The sequence below is a fragment of the Equus quagga genome, chromosome 14 (assembly GCF_021613505.1).
Source record: "Equus quagga isolate Etosha38 chromosome 14, UCLA_HA_Equagga_1.0, whole genome shotgun sequence".
NCBI lineage: Eukaryota > Metazoa > Chordata > Mammalia > Perissodactyla > Equidae > Equus > Equus quagga.
In genome coordinates this window covers 62,383,581-62,401,073 of record NC_060280.1, presented here as the reverse complement: position 1 = coordinate 62,401,073, position 17,493 = coordinate 62,383,581, and the positions used below count along the sequence as shown (strand labels likewise).

Below are 17,493 nucleotides of genomic sequence, written 5' to 3'. Positions count from 1 at the left end.
AAATATGGTCTCAAAGATATAATGAAAGGGCAAAGGCAGAAACACTTGAGGCTTCAACACCCATCTGGACTTAGCTACTGGAAGTCAGAGCAGGTCGATCGGTGAAGAATGCACTGTCGGGCCTGTCAGAATTCACCCATGTAGGGCAGGCCCTGCTGGTCTTTTATCTTCTTTTAAAGGGCAGTTTTGGGGTGTGGTATGGTATATGTGTGTTTTCATAATCCTACAGCCTCAAACTTTAATCCTTTGAATGTTGTTCTAGAAACCTTCTCGTCCCTTTAACACATAATGCAGACCAGAGGGTGACCAGTATGAAGAACCCCAAGATCCAGGGATGGGTAGAATGAAGACTGGGGGCACTACAAAATGGGGTCCTCAATTTGGCTCCTCAGGCTCATAAAGAGACTGTGGCCTGGTCAGCGTGAAAGGAATGAACACTGTGCAAGCCAACCCCACGTGTCATCTGACCTCATCCTACAACGATCCCATACATTAGGTACGTGCCACTGCTCTGACCATTTTAGAGATGGGCAAACTAAGGCTCAAGGAGATATCATGGCGAGAGGAGGAATCAGGGAATGGCAGCTCCAAGGATCAAAGAACGCACAGAAGTTGATCACTGTCCATGAATCTGCTCTTTGGAGAGAGGAGAGTGAGGGGAGGAGAGGGGGGTCCCTCTCCTCTTTACCCCCCACCATAGTTCATGTGAGGACGACAGGGCCATCAGGAGAAACACTAGTGAGAAAGGAATCATTTGTTCCAACAGAATAAGAGGATCAAGACAGCATGCCTCCCCCTGGCCCAGATCACAAAATTAGTTTCAAGGAGCAGCTCAGAGCTCTCTCAACACACACATGCCCACAATGCCAGCAGCAGCCCTGCCCTCTCGCCCTCTCTCCCACCCCAAGCCAAACTGCCAGTGACAAAAAGCCCCTTCAGTGCTCCGGGTGCCCCCACCTTTTGTAGCAAGTCCTGGAAGGCCTGAATGCACAAACACAGTACCCTTTCACTGAGCCTCTCGGGGCTCCTGTTTCACTGGGGCCGTGAAAGAGAGTACTGTAAATAAAAGAGGCCTGGCTGACCTGCCCCTCCAGCCTCGGACCTCCTTCTCCTCTACTGTAACGGAGCTCCTGGTCCACACGGCTTCGGACACTCTGCTCAGCCCCACCGCCCTGCGCCCACGGGGCATCACAGGGCAGGAAGACAAAAGGATGAGGTCCGGGCTGGTTTAGGGGTGTCCATGAGGAAGGTCTGGTCAGCTTCGGGACTTGTAAGCATTTAAGCACATGTTTAAACGGCTGCAGGAAAACCATCTCAGAACACCATGGCTGGACTGGGTTAGGAGAGGGGGAGGGGCGGCCACTTGGTTTTGTTCTCTTTGTCCAGCCAACTGGACAAAGACAAGGAGAAGGAGAGTGGGCTGAGAGACTGGAGTCACCCTTGATCACGGCCACAGGACACTGTCCCAGCAGGCTGGAGAAGCAGATAGGGACAAAATCACACTAGGGGTAGTCACACACTTTACAAAAAAAGGAAGGAAAGATGGGATGGAGGGAAAGAAGAAAGGCACAAAGTGGTGCAAAAGTAGCAACTACACTCACATATGTAGAGAAAACACAGGCCAAACCCCCCGGGGCCACTCAGCCACCCACCATAACCACTTAGCCCTGGCATTTATAGCTGTTTGCACACAGGGCTGGGGGTTGAGAGTCCATGTGCATCAGCTCTTCAGTTGGACTTAGGGGTGGCAGGGAAAGACATGAGAATATGGTGAAAGGGTCTTTATGAAATGTCCATTGTCTGTCCTCTCCACAGGCAGGGAGGAGGACGGATGGCCCTGTGATCCCCCACTACACTGTGACTTTCACTAACACCACCTTAGGGCAGGGCACGGGTCGGGGCAGGACGAAATGGGAAACTTGGATGAGAAAACAAATAAGCAGAAACAACAAGGCCATAGACATTTTTCTTAAATTTCCCACAAACATATAATGCTACAGAGACAATGCGCAGAAACAGTCTGAGAGGTTGGGTGGGATATTAGTATCTTGGGAAAAGGGCACGGCAGCCACAGGGCACACACCGTATCCTGGCCGGGAAAGCCGAAGGGGTCTGGACCTCTCTCAAGGACAGCCCAGGGCCAGCCCACATCGCATCGAAGAGAATGAAGTCCTTTTTTTTAAGTTTTAAAATGAGTTTCCCAGGATTGAGGGACAAGAAGGCTGGGTCTCTAAGTCACAGATTGGGAAGTTCTTACACAGACCTCAGACGAGCCCCAGACGAGGCCTCAGCTGCACAGGCCCTCCTAAACTATCTTCTCACCACCAGGAAGTCCAGGTGTTTCTGTGATGTGGGGCTGGTGGAGGGGAGCCCAGGAACTCTCCGGCTAGGCCAGGCATCCCTACTTTGCTTCCCAAGCCACTAACAGCTTCCCACGGCCAGCCAGGCAAGCCTTCAACACAGAGAAACCCAAAGGCTCAAGAAACCATCCCGTCTTCATGCCACCCTCCCTGCATTAGGCCCCTAGCAAAAAAGCAAGAATGTTCTTCCTGACCCTCTCAGGCCTCAGATACCTGAGGGACAAGAAGAGCACAGGGAGCATTTGATGACTTGGAGGCAGCACCCTGTCACTCTGGGCATCGGTTACTTGCCCACGAAATGGGCACGAGAAGAATAGTGCCACTTTTCTTGCCTGAAAGCTGTGAGCTGAACTAGATAACCTCCTAATGTCCCTTCCAGACCTAAGATCTTGATTATAGGAACAATCTCAGCAGCAAACAAGAGCAGCCAAGTGACCCAGAATTAGCCACTTCCTGCCCTGAGCCTGGCTGGCCGCCCCAGGGAGGCCCCAAGAGGAGTTACAGACCCGCACCTGCCATCTGGATGTCTATAAAACCCCTGAACCTTTATACTGCAAACACCTTGGGATTTACCTGCAAAGTCGAAAGGAGAGAAAGGGGGAGGAGCAGCCCAGCCTCCCTACCCCTCTCATCTCCAGATCCAGCACATACCTGTACCAGATTCACGCACCCTGCGGAGAACACACAGTACTTTGGTGAGCATGGATGCAAAAGGATGGGTCCCCAGTGGGTCCTTTAGGACTGTAGTCAAATCATCATCCCCTCTGCCTCCCCACCAGCTAACTCTGGTTAGAGCTCTGTCTGCTCCCATCCAAGCCCCAAGTTGATAGTGGAAGATGTCTGGGAGCCTAGAGAGAGCAGATCCTCTCTCTGGGTCTTGGGGATCAGAGGCACCATCTACAATTCAACCCATGGAGCACATCATGGTTCATCACCCTGTGTTACCTGCCAGGTTGGGCACTGGGATAAAGGAAAGAAAAAGCCACAGTCCCTGCCCGCAAAGGGCTCTCAATTATCCTGAAGAGATGGCATGGAAATAAATACAGTGGTGTAGTAACCGCACTAACCAAGCGAGTAGGTGCAAATGAGACATCCTTGCCCTCGGGAGCCGCTCCTCGTAGGTTCCCTTAATCCACAGGAAAACCCTGACTGTGGAACCAGAGAACGCTTACCCTTTGAGCCCTGCCCCTCCCAGCAAAGCTCTCCCTGGTGGCTTCTCCTCAAGGACTGTATCTCAGCGGGATGTGGCCCAGTCAGGTGGGGGTGCTGGGTGGGGGTGCTGGGTGGGGGTGCTGGAGAGCAAGGAAAGGGGAAGGAAAATCCAGTTGCTGGGCTCGTGGTCCTTGGCCTTGGGTAGCCTGCTCGTTGTCACCTGGCGGGTAAACACAGGCTGTAGAACATTAATACCTGTGCCTGCACAATACCGCATTGTGTGTGCAGGCCCCTGGCCACCTCCCTTCACACAGCATTCATACACCCCCGCCCTTCACTCCTGCCTGGCTTATTCCTGCCATAATAAAGATGCCAATTAAGACAAATTTTCCACTGATCAAAAAAAAAGACAGAAAAAGAAAAAGCTCCAAAGCGAAGATGGTTCTGCTTTGACAATACCCGAGCCTGGGTCTGCTTTCTGGGCCCCCTTACTACCAGCTGTGCCCTGGGGGTTACCCCATGAGTACCACATGGCAGGTTTTCAGAAAGCTCAGCCCACCCCTGCTTCACAGGAACACCGCCATCCATCAGACAACCTCCAATTCATTAAGCCAACAATTTAGAGCACACCTGTGATGTCCAGGGTACCTCGCTGGACTCTGCAGAGGAAGCAGTGGAGAAGGGATGGCTATGTAACTAAATAGGACGCAGATCCTACCCCAAAAACTTAAGGTTTCTTGGGAATAAATGAACAGAAGTAGCGATTATAAAAGATCAAGCTTTACCTATACCTCTTTGGGCATGGGAGTTCCAAGGAGGGCCATGTTACTTCTGATTGGAAGCAAAGGGGAGGAATGCTTCAAGAAAGGCCCTGAGAAGGAGAGAGCATTTCTGCATGAGCTTGAAAGCCCTGGCCCTGTGGTGATGAGCGGAGATGGAGATGGAGACGGCAAGTGAAGGAAAGAATGGGAGTTCGATTCAACAGCAACACATACCGAGCTGTCATATGCTGGATGACGGACTAAAAGGTTGTGACACAGACACGAAAAAGATGGTCCCTGCCCTTGAGCGGTGTACAGCTCATGGCCTGTGCTGAGAAAGGAAGAAAGAGCAGAAACGTGCCTAGAATCTAGTATCCTCAATGGTTTGGAACACCAAGCTAAGAATTTTCTAGTTGAGCCTCTAGAATAGGTAATAGAGAGCCAGTGCGGGCTTCAGAGCAGGGAGGCAATGTGGAGCTCTGCTTCAGGAGGATGTGGTGATAAGCCACTGTCGGGGCCACGGCAGGAAGGCTGGGGAGGAGACCAGGATAACCATCACCGGGTTAAGTGAGAGTGGGGAGATAGGGCTGGAGAGGCAAATGACAGACAGGGAAGGCAAAGGAAAGGCAGGGGCCGCAGATGACACCAAGGTAGGAGAAGAAGGCAGAGCCTCTGGCAGAACGTGAGGACACAAAAGGGGAAGATTCTAGAGGAACTGTGTTGACCTCAGCTCAACGCACACCAAGTTCTAGTTTCTGGCAGAACTGTTGTGCCCAGCAGCCAGCTGGAAAGGAATGTGTGCAACACAAGAAAGACCAAAAAACCCTCGAGATAGAGATGTGGAAGTCATCCACAAAGCAGTGATCACGGAAACCATGAGACTGCTGAGAAAGACACTGGAGAGAAAGAGGAGAAATGGCAAGGACATCTTCTTAAAAAACACCTACATTTATGGGGTGAGTGGGTCACATTCAGCATCAACTGACACACTGACAAGCCACCACCGTCCCTGTGAAGAGGACAAACGACCAGCATTTTGCAGATGAAGAAACAGACTATGGGGGCCAAAGTGTTGCACACTCAGAAAGAGGCAATGGGATTCAAACACAGATCCCACAGTGCTCCGTGTACAGTCCACACAGCCTCTAGGGAGGGAGTTTTAGGAACTACCGGGGAAGGGGGGCAAGGGAGCAATGCTAGAGTCCAGGAGGGCAGACTGCTTTTGAGAATTAGGAGGTCACGAGCAACCTTTGAAAGAACTGCGTCAACATAGTTACCTTGATGAAAGCAGATGGCAACGGACTGCAGAACTCCTTGGGGCAAATGGGACTAAAATCCAAAGTTGGGGAGAATAAATCTGTAAGCACCCAAGGATTCCTCGAAATAGTACCCACCTCATGGGTGGTTGTGAGGATGAAATGCGTTAAGGCAAGTGAAGTGCTTAGCGCCCAGTGAATGCTCAATTAGCTATGACTTACCAGGGACTTACGACGTGTGCAGCATGGTGGCAGGCAGTGTAGGGAGAGCAAACGGATGGATAAACCACGATGGCTATCCTCAGAGAACCCACGTTGTAGGTGGGGCGACCAGAGGCTCAAGCAGTTTAATACTAAGGCAACAGAGCTCATAATCAAATGGTGGGCACTAGAAATGCTGCCGCAGACAAATGAGGAGGAAGCCAGAGGGCCGAGACAGGGAGACGACGCTTGCCAAAGAGGCCTCATGTGAGTAGGGCTTGAAGGCTGGATGGGACAGGAGACCAGGAGAAGGACCTATTCCCTTATTATTCCTAAGGGAAGGACCATCCAGGGGGGCGGGGGTGTCAAGCGGGGGGAGTAGTGAATGCCAAAAACAAAAGCACTTTCATTCCAAATCTGCTCTCCTGTAAGTGCCCTGACTTCTCGGAGGCCCAGGCTGAGTTTGCACTGCTGTGTGATGTTTGCAAAGGAGAGAGCGGGAATGTGAAAAAGGACAGGTGTGCACCAAGTCTAATGTGTCCGCATTCCATGTCGCTGGCCACGGGGCTCCACAAGGTGGTTCTCTCCCCCAAAGTGGGGTGTGGACTGGGAGCAGGAGTTAGGATGGGAAGGAACTTCAGAAAAAGAGCAAGCACCCAACCCAGGCTGCCTGCAAAGCTCAGACACCATCCCCACCCCCAGCCCCACACACTCAGAGACGGCTGGATGACAACAGAGGGGTCTGGCATGGCCTCACCTCCTCCAGGTTTGTCTTCTACTAAATCTCAGTTATGCAACCTCCAACCAACTCAGCCTTGCAGATGCCCAGAACTGCTCTAGCATTCAAAGTGTTCCATGACCTGGCCCCAATCCACTTTTGCTTGCTCTCCTCCCATCCCATCCCACGCCCATCCCCCAACACCAACACCTGTGTATGGGCCCCCCGCCCCCACTCATACATTGCCACACATTTGCTCAACTCCTAGCTAGAAATGACGGCTCCTATCTCCATTTGTCCAAAGCCTAGCCATCCTCCAAGGACTAGCTAAATGCCACTTCCTCCAGGAAGTCTACCTGAAGCTTCACTAAGAATCGTTCAGCTCCTCTCCTCTGCTCACCTAGTACCTCACTTATGTAATAACTGAGCACACAGTCTGACACACAGACATACACAGTCATATACATATATGGCTATCATTTCTGTTCACTGTGTGCTCTTAAGGGAATTTATTAATATCTCAGCACTACCCCATAGCACTTTGCAAGCAGCTAGTACACAGCAGGTGCTCAATACATATTTTTTTAATTGAATACTGATAGCTAAGTCCTCACTGTATTGAGATGTTCTTCAAACTACAGGTGGTAAATCCATTAGAGGGTCCTGATTAACATTTTTAAATGGAATAGGAGAGAGAGAACACAAGAGAAAATATCAGAGTCCACAGCATATAGTAAAGATAAAGAGAGTTTCGCTGACCCTTTGGTTTGAGGTATGTTTGTGTATGCCCTGGGTTGGGATGAAAAATGCACTGTTCACTGTGGACCACAGCCTCCATTCTAGAATAAACCAGCAAATAAAAAAGCCTGTAATCAGAGGTTTCATCCAAAACATAACTTCTGAAGAATTCTGGGGCGGGGGCGGGGGGCAGTGTCACCACTACACACTCTGTTCATCTGCCGACACCTCCACAGCTTCAGCGCAGAGATCTTCATGGAAGGGTTTTGGAATTCGGACAATAGTTCTCACTCACGGATCATTCCGGTAGGTCGTCTAGACTCCACTTACCGAGGCAGGAAGGCACATGGCTCCATGGTAGGCAGATCTGTAACTGGCTTTATGACTAAAGGGGATGTAGGACTTAACCCTTGGTTAACCAGACCCGATGTCTGAGCAGCTGTTAATCTAAACATTGTATTTTAAACCCAGAAAGCAACATTCCCGGAAGATCCAGGGTGAGGAAGTCTGCTCCCAGGCTTGCTCACTTGGGGCCCCTCTTGGAGAAAGGCAGTGGATCCGGGCTTGGCTGCACAGGGCTCTGTGTGAAGCTCCCCTGCCTCACCTTCCTGACCCTGGCATCACTCCTTTCCACCACTCACCTCTCATCAAGCCCCTGCCACCACCTGCTACTTGGGACTCACGCAGTCTGGCCACAGATCTCTAGACGAGTTCAAAAACCTCCCTCCTAAGGAGCTCTTATCCTTCTAAATAATGAATCTCCCAGCCCTAATTAATGCAAAGAAAGGGATGATATACATTTTTCTGTTGCTTTAAGTTACAGCTAGTTAGACACTTTGAAGGAAGAGCAGCCTCAAGCTAAAGGGTCAGATAAGCTAAAATCAATATAAGCTACCGCCTCCGAATCTTTTAACTCACCACCTTCCCTCCCCTGACCATCCCTGAGCCAGGCCCCCGCAGCAGGCAGGGAGCAACCTCCAAGCCTGCAAATGACCATCCATTCAAGCTAATATCCAAAGAAGGACCATCTGCCACCCAACTCCTGCTTCTTGTCACCCTCCACTTCCCTCCTCCCCCCCAAAATCACTACAATCTCTGGGAACAATCAGACAGCCAAGAACAAGGGAAATAACCTCAGAGCACGCAACGAAAACAATAGAAGGGAGACATTCAGAAGACATATTAACAGAAATATAACATCTTAAACAGTAGAGGTGAGAGTCTGGTTCTTCTCCAGATTGGTCAAACCCACGTGGTTATGTCACCGCATATAATCACCCTGATGTGATCAGATCAAACAGTGATATAAAATTTACAAATCTGGGGCCAGTCCGGTGGCGCAGCGGTTAAGTTCGCACGTTCCACTTCTTGGAGGCCCAGGGTTCACCGGTTCAGATCTCAGGTGCGGACATGGCACTGCTTGGCAAGCCATGCTGTGGTAGGCGTCCCACATATGAAGTAGAGGAAGACGGGCATGGATGTTAGCTCAGGGCCAGTCTTCCTCAGCAAAAAGAGGAGGATTGGCAGCAGTTAGCTCAGGGCTAATCTTCTTCATAAAAAAAAAAAAATTTACAAATCTGGAAGTATCTAAAGGAGGGCTATTGGAACGGCAAGAGGGACTGAAATCATGGTGTAGGGGAAACCACTGCCTAAATAGGTAAGAATATCTCAAAGGCTAGGGCCCAGTGTCTCTGGGATTCTAGAGAGCAGAATTAGTGGGGGGCATTAAGAACTTTCTAGAAATGGAATTAGCTGCTCAGTGAACAGTAACATCCCTCTCCTGGTCCAAGGAGAGGCTAGGAGGCACGGAGCACATGCGAGCCTCAGAACAGGATCTGGCCACGAAAGTCCTTTCCAGCCCATGGCCCATCACAAGAGGGCAACAGCAGAAGCCAGGGTACTGTGGCCCCTAAAAGGGCAGGGGGCCCAGCACTGGGACTCACCTCTTCATCCTGAAAGGTAGTGAGCATCGGGGGAAGATGGAAGGAAGAAGGTAAACCAAGTCCTGTCTATCAACTGCCTCTGCTCCCTGAACCCAGCCACTGGGACATCAGGGAAAGCTAGCATGGTCCTGAGGTTCCAGGACAGGAGTCTCTACTCAGGACCCAGAGTCCCCAAAAGCAATTTCTTAAAGCTGGCCTCTGGGTCCCAGTGAGTGTCAGGCAGGGAAGGGGGTGGTCTCTACCACCTGTCAACTTTACCTTAGCTGAGGAACTGTTTACCTTGTTTTGGGTTATGGGTGGTAGGTGCCAAGGAAGACTGTCCCCCTTTCAGCTTCTCTTTTTTTAAGACAGACAAAGAAAAGAGAAAAACAAAACAACCTAACAGCCACAGCCCAAGCCCAGGTCTGTGCTGTGGGCGGCCTACATGAGCTTCCTTTATCCAACCACAGAAAGGCATCAGTGGAACCAGCGAGGGGCCCCAGAACGGCCTTTCCAAGCACGGGCCCGCGGCTCCGTTGAGGTTAGCAGTTAACCAGGGGCCAGGAGCCACCCGGGCAAACAGACCATGCCCCTCGTTACACAACGCCGCCTTATCTCCCCGTGCCACTGTCGGTTTGCAGACATTGCGTAGTGCTACAACCACAGCCGAGACTGGCCTGGGCCAGATAGCCGCCTATCCGCCTGCTATCAGGCGAGCAAGGGGGTACGGGACGGTTAGCCTGAATTCAGACGCTCGGGTTTCTATTAAAAGAGAGGCAGAGAGACGGGTAACAGTCCGGCTGGCCAGCTTCATAGCGTCACTTCCTTTGATCCTGACAGCTGAAGCCCCCGTCCCCAGTCCACCTCCCTCTCCAAGACCCTCCAGCCAACGAGCAGAGGTGGCAAGGGTCCATTTCGTGTCACTTCCTCAAATCTTGGTGGAGCGCCAGGTAGAAGACACAAGAAGAGGGGCTGACGGTCACTCTCGAGACTCCTTCTCACACTGACTCTGGAAGGTAGAGGAGGAGCTGGGGGCAGCGGGATATGGTTAGTGGACCATATCAATGTGGAGAGCTCTGATCATGTCACCGTCCTTCTCAAACACCTTCCAAGGCTCCCGAATGCCCCAGAATAAAGTCCAAAGATGAACGGCTGTTACGTTTATTGAGCAACTACCTTGTTACAGGCACAGCACAGGATGTGTTAGATGCATTATCTGAAATCCTCAGGCTATCCCACACGATATCCCACACAATAACCCCACTTTAGGGATGAGGAAAGCATGGTCCACAGTGCCTCAGGCGTGTGGCCAAGATCATCCAGTTCGCAAGGGGCAGCAGGAGAGTCAGCACTCAGGTCCGGCCGAGTTCTCGCCACTCCTCCATGCTGCCTCCTCTCCTCCCTGGCCAGGCATGTACGGCACCTCCATCTGACCCCAACCCACTATTCCATATGAATCACTCCAGCCAAAGGAAGTTACTTCCTCCGGGATCCTAGCACTTGTCAAATCGCACTTTCACCGTTTTTCATAGGCTTGCTAGCCAACTCTCTCTCCCCAATCAGGAAAGCCCAGATGCGCAGAGGCTCTGTCATCTCGCCCACCACTGAATCCCCAGGCCCTCCCCGTGTCCAGCACACAGTGAGTGTTCACCAATTTTTTTAACTAAAAATGAATCCTCCAGGTAGAAGGCACTTCGTCTCTGAATTTCCTTGTGCTTTTCTGTCTACCATCATCTTTCCATTTTCTACTTTCTATCATAGTTATCAACATACACATTTTAAGTATTTTAACTCCTCTGCTCAAATTATAAGCTCTTCAAGAGCCAGTCCCATGTCTTACTAATCTTTGTATCTTAAAACCCCGAACACAGTACATCACCTGTAAATCTAAAGGACTCAGCGTACATTAGTCTAATCAGGCTCAGCAGCAGAGAGGTTAATGAGTACCCCAAGAAGCAAGTCACCATGCCAAAAATCCAGCCAGCACCCCTCATAGCCAAAGATTAGAAACTGCTCTCAAGTCAGATTCCATTCTTACCTCCCCCTGGGTGGAAGAGAGGAGCAGACCTGGGTAGTCACACGCAAGTTTGTGAAGGAGGAATTAAAGTAGGCAGCAAACGAGAGACATGGGTTCTAGTCCTGATTTTTGCCACCAGCTTGCTGTGTGACCTTGGGAAAATCACAGAGCCTCTCTGGACCTCCACTTGTTCTGCCCTAAATGAGTACGCTGAAATAAACAATTTTAGGGACGCTTCCACCCTGAGAACCCACACCTGCAAAGCGGGTGGAGAGCATGAATGCCTTCCTCAACAGGTGGCCAGAAGAAGGATGAGGACAAGGGCACTGAGATTCCCTCTTTGCACTAGTCCTCAACCCTCCAAAAAGAAATAAACAAACCTGAGCTGGTGAATCAGCCAGTCAGTCCCCCTCGTGAGGAAGGATGACAACCATGATTTGAATATGGATCTAAAATAAACAAAAGAGAGAAAGGAGATACTGAAATGGATTTTCAATAAATCACTTCTCTCTAGTTAAACCTGAATTTTTTCCCACATGTGTGTACTTTCACAGATCCAGTTTGAGAGCATTCAAATTAGCACAACCTGGCCTTAAATACTGTGCAAAACACAGAGTAAGCATTTTGCTTTTATTTATGTCATCAATGGTTTCAATGGAGTGACTCATCCTTCCTCTTTAACACTCTGTTCTAATATGGCTTACTATAAATAACGCAGAAAGAGACGGAGCGACTGAGCCCTGGGCCTCTGCACAGCCAGGTCACAAAAGATCCAGGTCTGACGGACAATCCCAAGGTGAATCTGAGCTCGACGGATGCCCAGTGGTGGTTCCCATGGAGAAGAAGGCAAACATTCATTCCTTCTCTTTCCAGGTGTTCCGGACAAGTAAGGTCGTTAGAAAAGGGGACCAATATACACTGAGGAGTGCCAGGTGCCCGGCTAGGATTTTTTTTTTTTTTTTGGAGGAAGATTAGCCCTGAGCTAACTACTGCCAATCCTCCTCTTTTTGCTGAGGAAGACTGGCCCTGAGCTAACATCCATGCCCATCTTCCTCTACTTTATATGTGGGACGCCTACCACAGCATGGCTTTTGGTAAGCGGTGCCATGTCCACACCCGGGATCTGAACCAGTGAACCCCCAGCCGCCGAGAAGCGGAACATGCGAACATAACTGCTGCGCCACCGGACCGGCCCCCAGGCTAGGATTTTAACACACGAGCTCCTTGAACCTTCTACAGCCTTCCCAAGAGACAGAGGCAGGATTCAAACTCAGGCCTCCATGCCTACTCCCTTAAGAGTCTGTATGTCAGAACTCAATCCATTCCTTCTGACCCCAAACTACATCTACTGTGGTGGTCTACATTTCTTAATGATAGAAGTGCCTCTCAGGACCCCAAATTCCCAGGAGGCTAAACCACAAATGCAAAAACATTGCAGCAATAAGAGGAGTCTGCCCCAGGCCCAGGCAATCAGTGTCAGCAACTCCTTCCAGCCCCAGCGGCTGGAAATCACCAGCCCCTGGGCCTGGTCCACCTCCCACCTAAGAATCGAGGCCAACATTCACCCCGGGGCTGAGCTGACAAGCCCTCCCTACACATTCTTTCCAGAAGCCACCTTCAGAGTCACACAGTCACCCAATGTCATCACTCACTATATTCACCAGATGGCTCACGGAATTATTTTGACCATCTCCAAAAGTCAAATCTACCCTCTCAAAGGACGAAGCAAAAGAATGTGGCACAGACTTCGGAAAGGATTCGGAAAGGTTTCCGAAATGTGTGGGGCCGTGGCCACATCGCAGGATTAAGTGATCACTTATTAGCTAAGCAGGCGTCTTTAGAACAGCAGTAGCACTTCACAAATGGACACCTTTATATGCACAGGGTACTTACATTATTCACCTATTATTTCATCTGCCGGCTGCTAGCACAGGGTTAGTACTGTCATCAATTTCACAGTGCCCAAAAGAGTTCACTGGTTCCTTCCACACTTTCTCCTCTGGGCCAAAACAGCAGGCTCCTAAGCGCCTAGTTCTATAGCTTAATAGTGCCTGTTTACAAAGTACCTTTGCTGTCCTATGCACTTCACACATATTTTATCCACACAGGCACCTAATTTCTTACAGAGCAAGGAAACAGCGGCTCAGAAAGGCTAAGTAAGTTGTCCAAGGCACACAACAAATTCTGGAACCTCAGTTTTCACTCAGGATGCCTCCCTCTAAAGCTGGTGTTCTTCTCAGCACTCTACAGCCCCAGAAAACAGGCCCCCCCCCACCACCTCCCAGAAAGCCTCTTCCTTGAGGAACCGTCCCCCACCCCCCAATTCCTGGGCCACCTTTCCTATCTTCAGCATCTCACGGACTTTGTGCTGGCTGCTCCAACTTCCCAGCAAGCCTGTCCCAGGAGATACCCCCTGCTCTAAATAGCACCCTCCATGATCTGCAAACATTACAAGGACATCAAAACAAAGCTATCAGTTGGGTTCCTCGCTTTAGCAGCCAGTCCAAACTCTTTTTGTTTGATTCTCAGACAGCTTATTGACTAGGTGATGGGGTCAGAAGTTTTCACCCAGCCTCTTCCAGAATGGGGCACTCTGCTTGAAAAAGCAAATTCACGGCAGGTGGTGAGGTCCACCCATTTAGGATTTCAGATTTACACATTTTTAGCGAGCACAAGTTACTTACCAGCCAAAAAGTTGTGGGAGTGAGAGAGGGTTGAGGGAGGAAAAGATAGGAACTAAAGAAGCAGAGATTACCCACACACTTTCCCACTCAACACAATGTTCCCAGAGACTCGGCACGTCCACGTGAAGGAGGAGAAAAGTAGGTGAGGGCAGAAGCTGATAAACTGCGTGACAAATGCAGCTGCTGTGTTTTACAAGCTACCTGTTTTCTGCCATCAGGTGCTTCCAGACATCACCCCGGTCTGAAAGAGGGTCCTCCTGCCTCCCCAACCTGGTCCCTCCCTCCTAACACACTACCCCTCACCCTGACCCCAACAGTTTATCTTTGCATATTGGAAAAACTGGCATTTATCAAGTAATCTACTCCTCATAGACTGTTAAACAGACCACAGGGGTTATCAGTGGAGTTGATACAGGAAGATAAACAGCAACCTCTTATGCAAATAGCACTAAGAATGTGGGACTGGCCACAGGACAAAATCGGAATTTAGGAGAACATCAATCTTAACCGTTTTCCTTGGTTCCAACCCTGCAAACCCGCAGCAACTTGGAGAAGATTCTCCGGGTGATTTTTCCTCTCTCTTTCTTGCACGGAGGGGCACGTGTGTGTGTCGGTCTAACCCGCTTTGCAAAGAAGAGCGGTGGCTTCGTGTCTGACTAATATAACTCCTTTCTGTGACCACAAGCTTCTCCTCCTCGCAACAGCCATTTCGTTTTTCTGGGATTTCAGACCAACTAGCGTGTACTTTGTTCAGAAAGACAGAAAAAGGTATTTTCCAAGGTGGGAGTCGGGGTCAGAGGGCGGGAGGGAAAAAATCCACAGAGAACCAGGAGTTCTGGGCTCCGAGACACAATCCACGTGACCGGGCGATGATACCTGCTCCTGGGCTCTGCCGATCTGCCTTTGCGTGGAGACAAACAGGTCCAGGTGGCATGTCTTCAAACTCTTCTCAGTATTTTAAGGGCAAACTCACATCAAGAGGTGAGCAGCTCCAAGTGACAAAAGAATTACCCTTGGAAGGACAGAGCAAGCTGCTTCTCACACCAGGCTGCAGGCTGGGGAGGGGGGAAAAACGGGAGAATGACAGAATCCAGGGCTGGCCAGAATGAAAGACTGAATGGAATAGGCTAATTTACACAGGAAGTAAGCACTTACCAGACCCTTCATCTCAACACACAAAACCCTCGGCCATATCTGGAAGCAATTACATCCAGTTAACATGATCTGCTTGCCACTAAAATTAACTGCAAACAGAAATATTTTTCACTTTTGCAGCAAGGGATGCCAAGGTTTGGCCTATTCCCTCCGCCCCACCCCCCACCCCCACCCCACTGAATTGGCTGCTGGGGAATATTTAGCAGCTACTCGGCTCAAAAAACAAAAACCCCTCTTGTAGCTGTCAGGACACAAAAAGTAAAATAGTGGATAATTATGAAGGGGGGAAGGAGGGGGAGAGGTAGCAATGAAAACCATTGTGCTAGAAATGGAGGAAAGGGGCCAGGCACACGGGCCCTAAATGGGGCTGCGACACTCACGAGTCCGGCCCTGGTTTTCCACACTCAACTTCAAGGAAAGAAAAATGTTTTTAGAGTCACTCGATTTAGCAGCCGCTTCACATTGTTTTTAGGTACCATCCTTATCCCTTCTGCTGAGGGGACGGGGGTGGGGGTATGCAGGGGGGGAGACTCACAAATGTTAGCAGAGCCTTAATTTAGCAGAGCATCCAGGGGACAACTGTCACGATTCAGCTTTCGCATTGAGCACTTCCCATCCCTACTCTACGAACGCCTTCGAAGCAGCTTTCATCGGCTCCAAGAGGAGCAAGAGCTGCTATTTATTTGAGACAGGCGCAGCTTTTCATGTAGAGGGAAAAGAGGGCTGAATGGAGGTGAGAACTTGCCTCCCCCAAGTGTGTGCACCCAGCAAGGGACCAGTGTCCCATTCTCCAAAACTCCAGGTCCAGCAGCTCGACTCGCTGACCGCTCCTGTCCTTTCTCTTTGCACCCAACTCCGCAATCAGATAAGAACTTCTTTTTATTTCTCCTTGAACTACTGTCAACGATGCCATAAATGCTAGAGACAGATGGACAGATTCGTTTTAAAGTTCCGGAAGGAAGCATCATCTCCGACCGACCCCTGCCTGCCCCCAGGCCCATCTTTTGGGGCAAGACTCCGTGTGCTTCGCCCGAAAGTGCAGTTCACTCCTCTGTCACCAGGGGCCTTTAAAACGGCGGCAGCTGCAACAGCAGCAAAAGTAAGGCATCCATTTGCCAGACAAGTCACAAACATCTCAAAGAGTCAGGTGAAAGTTTCCCTCAAGAATGAGGTCAAACACTACTTACTGTTCTCTGCAAAAAATCACATTTAGAAACATTACTCCCAGGCCCAGAAAAAAAAAAAAGAAGAGGAAGAAGAAGAAGTAGCTTCTCTTTAATGATTCTAAGGCTATGATGAGGAAAAAATGGCCTCAATAGAAACGGAAAAAAAGACTATGCCATTCTTTTCAATTTTTTAAAACAAGTTTACAATGAGAAACAAAGAAACATGCACCTCCCTTCAAACATTATAAGCTGAGACCATAGCACGTGCCTGACCCTGGACTGGGTCCTATACTCTGTATGCACCATCCTACGAACAATATCATGGCAACACTGTGAAGTTGATGTTACTAACTTCCTCTCTCAGAAGAGGAAGCGGGTGGATCGGTATCTTGCCAGAGCCACAGAGCTTCTAGGAGGCAGAGGATGAATTCAAACCCAGGTTCAACCAGTTTCCCACCATGCCACAGCCAGCAACCACTCCAGAAAATTCTGACACTGCGGGGATGCAAAAGCAAGCAGACAACCATCCCCTGAAATCGCACGTCCCAGAGACAACCCCTGTGCGCGTGTGGGGGTCTCTCCTCCACCCCCCAGACCCCAGGCACACATCTAGGCACACACACTCAGCTCCGTCACCACACAGCCATCCAGGCATGGAAACGGTTAAGTTGCCCTCACTGAATAAATCAAAAGTTCAAGGCTGCAACATACCACAGTGATTCCCTCTTTACATATGACAAGAACCAGAGAGGGGCTGAAATCCCAAGCATCCTGAGCGGGGTCTCCCCGGCCCGCACAGGTTATGCCGCCAGGGTCAGGGCTGCGGACCTTTAGCGGCAACATTCATTTCCTGAACAGGACAAGTTCTCCTGACCATAAAGCTAATAGGAACTTCCTCGCACGGCAAGCTCCGGCTGACAAGGCTACTTGTCACTGGCCACGCAGGAGGAGAGCGCTGGTTCCCATTAGCGGGTTATGATGCCAGGTGCTACTAATAAGGTACATCGGCAAGAAACAAGAGCCCTGCTAAGTTGTCTCTCCAACTCTGGAAGTAATCAGGCCCGGGTTTCGGGGGGTGGGGAAGGGCCTTACTTAAAGAGAGGGGTGGGGGAGTGGGGGGTTTGGCCACAGTAGACCCCAGTAGCATCTAACCTGCTGAATGGCTTAAATAAATACATTTCCAACAATCCCTCCCCATTTCCCCCAGCTACCATAAAAGACTCCCCCAAATTAACACTCGTAATGTTTCCCCCAGCACTCCAGGCCTGATGGATCACCGAGGGCCATTATGGCCGGCCACATCTGCTTCTCACTATGGCAAGGAGAGTTGTGCCAACAGGCCTAATGGCATTAAGATCACAAC

At 50.1% G+C, this 17,493-nt stretch overlaps 1 protein-coding gene across 6 annotated transcripts in view; it reads right to left on the bottom strand.

The window, feature by feature from the left end:
* ZBTB16 (zinc finger and BTB domain containing 16) overlaps positions 1-17,493 on the bottom strand; it is a 183,419-nt gene that overhangs the window by 152,710 nt on the left and 13,216 nt on the right. For 4 of the 6 annotated variants that reach the window (XM_046685066.1, XM_046685062.1, XM_046685063.1 and 1 more), the window contains exon 3: positions 11,506-11,574. The exons of the other annotated variants lie outside the window; for them this stretch is intronic. In XM_046685066.1, coding sequence (XP_046541022.1) covers positions 11,506-11,574 — 69 coding nt within the window. The remainder of the gene's footprint in view (positions 1-11,505; positions 11,575-17,493) is intronic. 6 annotated transcript variants of the gene reach the window in all.